General features: G+C 48.7%; 1 protein-coding gene across 1 annotated transcript; it reads left to right on the top strand.

Moving 5' to 3' along the window:
* The first annotated feature begins 8,230 nt into the window (after positions 1-8,230).
* On the top strand, positions 8,231-11,108 carry LOC4349690 (putative receptor protein kinase ZmPK1). The gene has a single exon (XM_015760408.3). It carries the CDS (start codon positions 8,317-8,319, stop codon positions 10,840-10,842), a length of 2,526 nt encoding a protein of 841 aa, XP_015615894.1. The 5' UTR covers positions 8,231-8,316; the 3' UTR covers positions 10,843-11,108.
* Positions 11,109-12,025: the final 917 nt, after the last annotated feature.

Here is a 12,025-nt window from a genome sequence, read left to right as displayed (position 1 = left end):
TATCAGGGAAATCTTAGGCTGAGTTTGAGAAAGGCGAGATAGAGAAGATTGGGAAGATACGTAAAACGAGGTGAGCTATTAGTGCATGATTAATTGAGTATTAATTATTTCAATTTCAAAAATGGACTAATATAATTTTTTAAAGCAACTTTCTTATAGAAAATTTTTGTAAAAAATACACCGTTTAATAGTTTGGGAAGCGTGCGTGTGAAAAACAATGTGCATTCTATCTCCAATCTCCCAGAACGAACGCTGCCTTAGAGTAGATGAAATTTTTGCTGGTTGCTTATGGGAATGGAAGTCTTAAATTAATTTTAATAGGTGATTGTGTTCATCCTTGGTAGGGATGAAGTCAGCGCATGAAGAAATTCATCTTGGTGCAGAAACTCAACATATAGGAACAGAATCTAGGTGTTGGGTGCTGTCCGATGCCAGATTAGTACCTAGCTGTTGACAAAAAAATCGAACACACTGGCCTGAGAGATCTGCTTAGCTCCTGTGCAGGTCCAAATCTTAGTGAGATGAGGGCGTGCCAGTCAGTTTGATCCTACAACTGACAAGATATGCAAATAGTAGATCAAACAGCCGATTGGCTGACAAGCCGATGGAGTAGTTCCAGCCGATAGCCGATAACAGCCGACGCCGATACCAGCCGATAGCGATAGGGTTTAAGCAATCGGCTATATGTCTAATGTAAATAACGATATAAAGGCAATCGGCTGATGATGATGTAATAAAATAACAATATAATCCAGTATAAACCAATCGGCAAATAATGATATGATAAATAAGCATCGATCCAAAGGTTAAAGCACACATCGGCTGGAAGTCCGATGTCATGAAATCCACAAGATTAGATTAAACAGTGAAACCTTTGTTGTCATCGGCTAAATCCAACTTATATGTATATGCAATCCTTATGAGCCGATATTGCAACGTCCAGATAACTCACCGGCTGAAACCCGGATGAAACCCTTATTGGCAATCAAGAAGTAGGCTAGAGATTATGGTTCTAAGCACGACTTAGTAGATCAAACTTAACTGATGCAGCACTAAGTATGAAAATAAACGTAATATCTAGACAATCAAGCCGTTGACTGAGTTTTCAGGGTGGTGGATGTCTAAGCTAATCTAATCTAGCAACACGATTTAGCCGATACCGGCAGAAACCCTAAAACGAGAAGCAGCCGATAGAGCTAAATTGATATGCTAAGACTAGATTAACAGAGACATATGATAAATAGGTAGGAAAATATATTATCTAAACCAAAGTAATCCAAGAGGTCGAATGTACTGATGCAGCCTTGAACGACGCCGACGTAGACGATACAATTGCCTGGACTGGCGGAACATTGGACTTACCCCTTAGCCGGAGATCGAACACCGATACAGCCCCACGTCAGGTGCCAAGTCCCGCCGGACGATAAAATAAAGTGTAGCGCCCGTTCCGTCGTGGCGCCTAGCGGGAAAATTATCTCTTAAAAACCCTAATTGCGAAATTTGTTTCTTTGCTTGTTGTCTAGTGTCCGTGCCATCTCAGATCTCAAATCCCCGATCTATCGTCGAGTTCAATCCCGAATCCAAATCCTTCCCAAATCAATTCCTCCACAAAAGTCTATTTTGCCTCCCCCGGGTTTGATGGGCCGAATCTCTCTCGGCCCATCTCCCCCTCCCTCCCCGGCTATCTCTCTCTCTCTCTCTCTCTCTCTCTCCATCTCTCCCCCTCCTCTCCCCCGCTCTGCCGCGCGCCGCGCGCGCGTGCGCGTGAGCCGCGCCGCGCCGAGCGCCTCTCCCTCGCTCTCCCTCTCCCCGCCTCCATCCCTGGCGAGCTCCCCGCCCGCGAAGTCGGCCCCCGCGCGCCGTTGTTCGCGCGCGCCCGCGTGGATGCCGCCCGTGCCGCGCCTGCGCCGTCCGCGTCACCCGGCCCCGCTGCCCCGCCGCGCCGCCCGTTGCAACCCGCGCGCGCGTGCCGTGGTGGCCGACCGCCCGGTCGCCGCCGCCGTCAGCCTCTGCCGCGCCTGCCCGCGCCTGTCGCCCGTGTCGTCGCGCCGCTCCAAACCGCCCCGCCGTCATTGCCGTCGTCATCGCCCGGCCCCCGCCACTCCGCGCGCAAGCTGCCAAAGGACGGAGGCAGAGCTCCTCCTCCCTCTGCCGCGTCGCCCCCGCTCCCTCCTCCTTTTCCCGAAGAGGCAAGGGACAAGCCTCCTTTCCTCTCCCTCTTTTCCCCTTTTTCCTCCCGCCGGCGTCATCCTCCTCCCTCCTCCCTGTCGCTGCTTTGGCCGCGACCGCCGAGCGCTAGCCCTCTCCTTTGACCGCCCTAAGTCGGTTCCCAAACCGACATTGCCATCCTATAAACCCAAGCCTCCCCCTTTCCCTTCCTCTCCCATTCGCCTCCACGCCATTGCCGCCGCCTCCCGTGCTTTGTTCGCCGTCGCCGTTCGTCGTTGCGCGTGTCGGAGGAGCCGGTACGAGCAAGGGCGCGGAAGGGGACTCCGGGCGCGCCCTCTCCTTCCTCTTCCCCGGCCCGAGGCCGGAGAAATTACTCCCGCGCCGTTGGCCTCTCGTCACTGTGCCCCGCCCGCACGGTAGTGCATCTCCCCGTTCTCCCTCCTCGCTCCATCTCCTCCCCTTAGACTCGGGTAGTAGCACGAGTAGCCTCCCCGTAGCTAGCCGGAGCCGCCCTGACCGTTGCCGTCGCTCGCCGTGGCTCGCCGCCGTCGCCGCCCGAGCTCGGAAGCGCCTCTCGTCGCCGGCCTCCCTCGATACGTTTCCTCCTAATCCGGAGCAAGGGACGGATTCCCGTAGCCACATAGATGCTCTCGCCGCCGGGAATCGGCCCCTCGTGACCTCGTCGCCTTTTCCCTCTTCCCTCCCCGCCCGTTGCCGCCGCCGCAATCCGTCGCCGACGCACTCCCTCCGGCGAATCCGAGCCGTTGGCTCGTCTCCCCTTGTCCTGTGCAACCACCCGGTGTGCTCATGTTCGCCTGTATCGCCGTGGTTCGCTCCGCCGCTCGCCGCTGTCGTCCGCCGTCCGTTCCGGCCAGCGTCGTCGTCTACCTCCCACCGGCCCGCGTGGCAGCCACGTAGGCGCCACGTCGGCGCCAGCTCAGCCGAGATCGGGTCGAGCCGACCCCGGTCAGCCCCTCCCGTGCGCGCGTTCCACCACGAGCCGTGAGGCTGCGCGTGGGCCCGCCGCATCCGTTTCTCCGCGGACCGCGCGCGTGCACCGCGTCCCTCCCCCGCCCACGCGCGTGCGCCGCGTGCTCGCTCCGCACGGTGAACCGTGTCACCGACAAGCGGGTCCCACCCGGGACCACGCGCGGTGAGCCCGGTCCACCAGCTCTCTCTCTCCTCCCTCCCGCGTGAGCGCGCGCCTTGGGCCGCCTTGGGCTGGCCGGCCCATTTAGCTCGGCCGGACCGCCCCAATTCTCTCGGGCCGCGCCCTAGCTGCCCGAGAAAAGTCTATATTTCCTCCCTCTTTTCTTTTCTTTTATTTTCTTTTTCAAAAAGGATTTAATTAAATCCTTTTTCTTTAGACCAAAAATCCAATAATCTTAGAAATTCAATATCTTCCCAACCATAAATCCGTTTGACTCCGTTCAACTTGCAAAATTCCTCAAATCTCGAGATCTATCTAATGGCACGCTTAGAGGTCATTAATAGGGCTTTATTTTTGCCGTTTGTTGAGTTGTCCCGTTTCGCGTGTAGTTTCGGAGCCCGAAGACCCGCAGTGCGAGGATTTCGAGGATCAAGCTCTAGATCTCGAGCAAGGCAAGCCACCTTTGAACATCTTGAGCCTATATTTGAAATATAATTATGTTGCTTAAAAAATATTATGCATTGATAGGACCGCACTTAATCTGTTTGTCCCGTCTGTAAGGCAGATTGGCGGACCTACCTAGTTTGTTGCATTTGATCCTTCCTTTGTTAATTGTTATATCATGTCCCCTTGTATCCATCTAGCCACGTCTCGATATTCGTGCACCCTGTGCGAGTATCGATGGACGCCTTCAAACTTAAAATTTGAATAACAACTTGGGTAAAACTTGGGTTTTACAAAAGACTTGGAAAACCCGACACCTGGGTCGGTGCTTGCGAACCAAATGAATTTCCAAAACCGCGGACCGGGGAACGTACCGGGTGTACGGTTTTCCGCTCTTGCACTTAAGGACTGTTTCCTTGGATTTTCATCTGAACATAAGACAAGTACGACCACATGGGTGAAATGGGACACCCCTGGCTGAGTAACTAGCTTATCAGGGGAGCCTTGATGCCGAGAGACATGTGGATTCGCCGGGGTGGTGTCGGGGAGGACCCCTGGGCTTCCTGGCACAGTATGGTCTGGGACCTAACCTGTTGTTGGTCTGGGACCCCTCTCGTCGGCATATGGTAAACCTGTGTCGGCTTTCGAAATGCCTTGTCATGAAAGCTTGGAGGTCTCCCGACGTGGCCGATCCCCACGGGCTGGGTGATCCGGGTTAGTAATGTCGTGTGGGTAAAGTGTACCCCCTCTGCAGAGGTTAACAAATTGTTCGAACAGCCGTGCCCACGGTCATGGGCGGATGTGAGGTGATTCCTAGCGTAGTTTTGTTTGACTACTGCTTGTAAAATTGTTGTTGTGGAAAGGGGTTCGATGTTTGAAAAATCTGCAGCTGATGGGATCAGCTAGGCCCGGGTGGCCGTTTGAAAGTTGTTGGCCCGGGTGGCCGTTTGAAAAGCTGTTGGCCGGGTGCCAACCTTGATTCAATTCTAAAGACTGATACATTGTACATACTCCGATCGGACGAGACGCACTGTCTCATCCGTGTCGTTTGAGAAGCACTCACTTAGTTGTTTTTAGAAAAGAGTTCAAATAAAATCAATTGCAAAAATAACAGCCTTTCCTCGAAGCCTGCATTAAACACTTATTTCCCATGGCTTGCTGAGTACTCCCGTACTCACCCTTGCTCTATATAAATAATCTCCCCCCCCAGTTGCTGAAGAAGATGAAGCGGATCCTGCTGAAGAGGAGTTCTTCCAGGAGCAAGCCGGTTACGATGAGTTTTAGGGTTTCGGCCTAGTTCCCAAGTCGCGCCTGTGTAGTTTGGTCCAAGTCCTGGCTTCCGTTTCCCTTTTGTAATGCAGTTGTGAGCTCGGGATCTGTCCGCAGCCCAACATGACTGTACCTCTACTCTATAATAAAGAGACCTCTGTTGCTGTGATATTCTGTCTCCCTGTGATACCAGCACTGTTTCCTGGGACTGGTATCGAATAACAGGTTAATTTGGAGCGTCACGGGCTAGTTCCGGTCGGGACTAGTTCGGGGCGTGACATAAAGTATAAAAGGTAAAAGGTGGCGATGCGCCGAATTGTATTGATCGTGAAGATAGATTACATAGACCCCGGGTGTACATATTTATACCCATGGGTTGATACAAGTCCTTGTCGGACAAGAAAGAAACTTTCCTAAAAATAAAACGAAAAGATAAAGTCCTTATAGGACACTAAACACACTTTCCTAAAGATAAAAGGAAACTAACAAACTATTCATAATTAATAGATACAACTGCCTTCTTCGGACTCGATCCGTACGTGGCAGTCATCATGAAGCACGTCAACTCAATCCGACAATGATTCTAATATCACCTTGCCGGAATCGGCTACATCGGCTTGCCTTGTCCGATTCGGTAACTGCCGATGCACACTGTAGCCGATGCGATTCCGAAGCCGATTCATACCCTGTTTCCGTTATCGATTTCCTTCCAAATTCGCTTCGGCCTTAACTCCAAATCCGATGTAAATTTACCAAATTTGGTTGTTAACACTAGCGCCTTAATGAACAGTGGCTACAGATCCCATCCGCTTATTTTGATCAAACCTGATTCACTCTCTTTTCACTAATAAAAGCCTGATTCATCTTCATTAGATATGATCGGACCTAGGCTATCATGTACAATTAGATCCAGACCCTTCGTTCTATGAGATGTTGTCCCATAGAAGAAATATCTTATGAATATATCCTAGTTCACTGTGTTTTCCTTAAGTTCATTTGCACCGAATCCATCACAATTGTTGATATACTTTTCAGGTCAGTATTCCTTTTGTTTGCATGTCCTTATTTTTGATTGAGCGTGTTGTATGCGTTCTTTCTCTTCGTTTTGAATTGATTGCTGGTTCTTAATTGGGTTGAGAAATTGGACATATTTTGTCTCCTTTGTTGGGCCTTATTGCCACTGAAAGTTCAGCCTGACAAATTTTTCTCCAGCATATTGCAATTCTAAGAAGCATGGGCTGTAGCAGTCTGACAATAGGCGTTCCTAGTTAGACTAGACTTGTGGAAAATCTACCAAGGACAGATCAATGATACCAACAACACCAGTACAGCTAACAGATAATGATGCTTCACTGTGGCTACTCTGTAGTTGAAATCAGATGATCTGACTTAGTTTGCGGTGCAGCCTTGAGGAGCGAGGATCAGGTAAGAATGGTCATCGTCGAGCTGTGATGTTGATATTTAAGTCGTTTTCGCTGTCTAGGCACTGATTTTTTATAAAAAAAAATAAAACTTTTAACAACAATAGAGCCTCAGGTATGGAGATACTTGAGGGAGCATACACAAATACACCTTTTTTATTGTTCATATGATGAAGATATACTTTACAAGTGTTTGCTAGTTTGATGCTGAAATAACCTATGGGCATGATAGCCGCTGGTAATAGAAGTTGCTACAAGAATTTAGTACAAACTGCCATGAGTTAAATATGATGCTAGGATGAGCATGGCTTGACCAGTGACTACTTCATCTATCATAAAATATGAATACTTCTAGAGGTTTTTCACGGAAATTAAGGAGCGAGGTGGAACTAAATGAGGGATGATTATAATTGTTTGATATGTGAAAGTGGTGGAAAAAAATAACAAGAGACAATTATTGATGGGTCAAGATGAGATAGTAGATGGAGAAGTTGTTATATACTAAAAATTTACAACGGAGGAAGAACTAGCTTGTTGCATGTGTTGTGATGTAGAGTATCTTGTATGACAGCTAATGTTAGAATTGGTATTAGTCAGATACTCACAGTGTAGTTGATGTAACCTTTTGGAGTACTTCTCAGCACATTTGGACATTTTTCTAAGTTATCTTGCAGAGAAGAACTTCTAGTTGGACTTAGCTAAAAAAAAATGACATTTACCTTGAATATATGGTCAAAATAAGAAACACATATTTACCTTGAATATATGGTCAAAATAAGAAACAACAGATTCTCTGTAGTCAGTGCACAACAGGTAACAATAGCTAACATGTAGCAGTAACTGTAGGTAATTCCTGTTGCAAAACAAGCATCCACAAGAAGGGAAAACACTTTTAAATTCTCGATATGATATCTTCTCGTTGCTTAAATAATACACAAATAGTATACTCTACATTATCAAAACTTTTTAGATTTTTCTTACAACCATTTGCATTGATTTTTTTTTTAAAAAAGTATACACGAAAAGACATCCCCTCTAAAAATCATAATCCATTCCCCCATGAGAAGCACCTTGAATGAATTATCTAGCAAAGCCAGCGTAGACGTACACGGGCTAAGCAGAATGTAGATGGTGGGAGTAACATGTCTTTTTTTTTTTACATTGGAGTACATGTCCTTTGTGGTGGTAGGTGTGCATGGAGATGTCATTTTGCTATGCAAACTCTATAAAACTCTGTTTTCACCCTTCTTAATAAATTTTAGCCGGCTTTTGTTCTATAACCTCTATAAATTACTAAATTGTTTGACTTTTTTCTTAGTCAAACTTCTTTAAGTTTAATTAAGTTTATAGAAAAATATACTAACATTTTTAATACAAAACAAATATATTATAAAAATATATTGAACTAAATTTAATGAAGCTAATTTAGTGTTGTAGATGTTGCTAATTTTTTCTATAAACATGATAAAAGCTAAAAAAAACTTTAACTAAGAAAAAAATCAAATAACTTATAATATGTAATTATAATATGAAACGGAGGGAGCATCTCGCAAAGAAAACATTCAGCTTTGCTCGAAACGATCGGTCAATCGGTATGTACTTCTCATCCATGAATAAAACATCGTCATGACCATGACGATTCTTCAGCCTGACTTATCTCTTCACTCGGCTTGCTGGAATGACCTCAAACAAGTACAAAGCTGCAGTCGCTGTTGATAAAGAGTTACCAGTGCAACATCGCTGTCAGATAACTGTAATATACTGTATTACACTACTTAATTTGTTTAATTTAATTAACTCAACGCCTCAACAGTGAGCAGAAGCAAATCATCGCTTCTGATCAACCCATTCACCGGCACGGCCATGAGCAAAAATTGTAGCCGCGCCGCCGCCACCGTACCGCTGCTCGCCGCCGTCGTCGTCTTCCTCTCGCTGTCGCGTCCATTCCCGTGCGAGGCGCGCCGCGACAGCCTCCCCCGGGGCGCCTCCATCGACGTCGAGGACCACGCCACCGACCTCTTGCTCTCCCCGGACGGCACCTTCGCTGCGGGCCTCTACGGCGTCTCGCCCACCGTCTTCACCTTCTCCGTCTGGTTCGCGCGCGCCGCCGACCGCGCCGTCGTCTGGTCCGCCAACCGCGGCCGCCCCGTCCACGGCGCGCGCTCCCGCCTCGCGCTCGACGGCCGCCGCGGCGCGCTCGTCCTCACCGACTACGACGGCGAGGTGGTATGGAACTCAACCGTCGCCAACGCCACCGCCGCTCGCGCGCGGCTGCACGATTCCGGCAACCTCGCCATCGAGGACGCGAGCAGGAACATCCTATGGCAGAGCTTCGACCACCCCACCGACACCCTGCTTCCCACCCAGCGCATCGTCGCCGCCGGCGAGGTGATGGTCTCGGCAGGCAAGCTCCTCGCCGCCGGCTTCTACAGCTTCCGCTTCAGCGACTACGCCATGCTCTCGCTGGTGTACGACAACCACAAGATGCCCAGCAGCATCTACTGGCCCAACCCGTACTACAGCTACTGGCAGAACAACCGCAACATCTACTACAACTTTACCCGGGAAGCTTTCTTCGACGCCTCCGGCCATTTCTTGTCCAGCGACAATGCGACCTTCGACGCCGCCGATCTCGGCGAGGACGCCGGCGTCAGGTTCAGGAGGCTGACGCTGGACACGGACGGCAACCTCAGGCTGTACAGCCTGGATGAGACGGCCGGGACATGGTCGGTGTCGTGGATGGCGTTCGTCAACCCGTGCGTCATCCACGGCGTGTGCGGCGCCAACGCCGTGTGCCTCTACTCGCCGGCGCCGGTGTGCGTCTGCGTGCCGGGGTACGCGCGCGCCGACCCGAGAGACTGGACAAGAGGCTGCCAGCCGACGTTCAACTACACCAACGGCGGCGGCGGCGGTGGCCGGCCGCCGGCGATGAAGCTGGTGGCGCTGCCGCACACCGACTTCTGGGGCTTCGACATCAACAGCAGCGCGCACCTGTCGCTGCACGAGTGCGCGGCGCGGTGCATGAGCGAGCCGTCGTGCGTGGTGTTCGAGTACAAGCAGGGCACAGGAGAGTGCTACACCAAGGGCCTCATGTTCAATGGCAGAACACACCCTGCCCATCTTGGCACGGCCTATCTCAAGGTCCCAGCTGATCTCGACATGCCAGAGTTGCACGTCCACCAATGGCAGACGCATGGCGATGGCCACAGCCTTGCCATTGAGGAAGACATTGCTGGATGTAGTGGCTCAAGCTCATCAGAGTTCTTGCTCAATGTCTCCGATATGTCGTCGAGCTCAAGCAATAATCAGGGCAAGTCAATATGGTTCTACTTCTATGGATTCCTCTCTGCAATTTTTGTCATTGAGGTGTTTCTGATCGCGATGGGATGCTGGATCTTTTCCAACAAGGGAGTTTTCAGGCCAAGCCAGGTTTCGGTACTAGAAGAAGGGTACAGGATTGTTACTAGCCATTTTCGCGCATATAGGTACTCGAAGTTGGAGAGGGGAACTAAAAAGTTCAACAACAAGATCGGTCACGGTGGATCAGGTATAGTATACAAGGGGAGTTTAGACGATGAGAGGGTGGTGGCTGTCAAGGTGCTACAAGATGTGAGACAGAGTGAGGATGTTTTCCATGTTGAATTGAGTGTGATTGGTAGGATTTATCATATGAATCTTGTGAGAATGTGGGGATTTTGCTCAGAAGGAACACATAGGATTTTAGTCTATGAGTACATTGAGAATGGATCATTGGCCAAAGTACTATTTGATAGGAGAGATTCCAGCAAGTTTCTTGGATGGAAGCAAAGGTTCAACATTGCTCTAGGTGTGGCCAAGGGGTTGGCATATCTTCACAATGAATGCCTAGAGTGGATCATCCATTGTGACATGAAGCCCGAGAACATACTGTTGGATGAAGATATGGAGCCTAAGATTACTGACTTTGGCTTGTCTAAGTTGTTGAACAGAGATGGGTCTAGTTCTGAAATGTCACGGATTCGGGGGACGAGAGGATATATGGCTCCTGAGTGGGTTTCTAGCCTTCCGATCACCGAGAAGGTTGATGTATATAGTTATGGAGTTGTTCTTCTCGAGCTGGTGAAAGGGAGGAGGATTACAGAATGGGTGGTTGATGGGAAAGATGGAGTAGAAACTGATGTGAGAAGCGTGGTTAAGATGGTTGTTGACAAACTAGACAGCAAGGATGAATCATGGATTATGGACTTAATTGATGATCAATTTGGTGGTGAATTTAATCATTTGCAGGCTCAGCTAGTTATAAAATTGGCCATTTCATGCCTGGAAGAAGATAGAAACAAGAGGCCAAGCATGAAGTACATAGTGCAAATGCTCATTTCTGTTGAAGATGAAGCTCATGCATTTACCTAATTCTGACAGTTCTGAAATCAGTATGTGAAACTTAATACGAGGTTCATGTTAAATATGTGATCTGAATTTTGGGCCCACAATATATTCGGATTAGTTTTCTAGTAGGACTTCATGTCTATCCTATTAGGTGTCTTTCTATTTCTCCTATATATACTCTTGTAAGTCGTACGGGAAGAGGTGACGTTCCCATTGTGATTCCCCTACGTTTGTAATCATCTCCTCTATAGTGATCATTGCTGGTCGGCGCCCGTGGTTTTTTTCCGCAAGAGTTTTCCACGTAAAAATTCGTGTCTCCGTTGTGCATCTATTTTCATAACAAATAGTATTTGGAGATCCGATCCATTACTTCGCCGCCGCCGTCGCCGGTTTCGGGTTCGTCGTCGCCGAATCAATCTGTTCGGCGTTGTACCGGTTGAGTCCGAGTCGACGCCGTCCAACGCCTGCGCAGCCACGCGCCGAGGAGAAGGAGCAGCAGCCGGCCAGGCGCAGCAGGAGAAAAGGCAGAAGGCAAATCCATCTACAGGCGCACAGTTCCCGAGGAATAAAAAATCAGCTGATTTTTCCAAGGAAGAAATTGCTACGTCCACCCAAGCTTGTGTACCAGGAAGTTTCAGATCTACGCTACGTGCACACAGGAAGTGCACCCAGAGGTTCACGTTTTTGCTAGGTTTACCCTAATTTCTTTTTAGCAAATTCATAATTAATTCCCATGGCGAGTTTGAAGTATGATCTACCGCTCATGGACCGAGACACAAGATTCTCACTTTGGCAAGTGAAGATGCGAGCCGTTCTTGCACAGCAAGACCTCGATGATGCGCTTTCTGTATTTGACAAGAGGAGACAGGATTAGTCCGTTGATGAGAAGAAAAGGGATCATAAGGCTATGTCATATATTCATCTTCATCTATCTAACAATATTTTGCAAGAGGTGCTTAAGGAGGAGACAGCCGCTGGGCTGTGGTTGAAGCTGGAACAGATATGCATGACTAAGGATCTGACCAGTAAGATGCACCTGAAGCAAAAGTTATTTTTGCACAAGTTGCAAGATGATGGGTCTGTGATGGATCATCTCTCCGCTTTCAAGGAAATTGTTGCTGACCTTGAGTCTATGGAGGTAAAGTATGATGAAGAGGATTTAGGCCTTATTCTATTGTGTTCATTGCCTAGCTCATATGCAAACTTC

This window comes from Oryza sativa, chromosome 11 (genome assembly GCF_034140825.1).
Source record: "Oryza sativa Japonica Group chromosome 11, ASM3414082v1".
Classification (NCBI taxonomy): Eukaryota; Viridiplantae; Streptophyta; class Magnoliopsida; order Poales; family Poaceae; genus Oryza; species Oryza sativa.
This window is presented reverse-complemented; position numbering and strand designations above follow the sequence as displayed.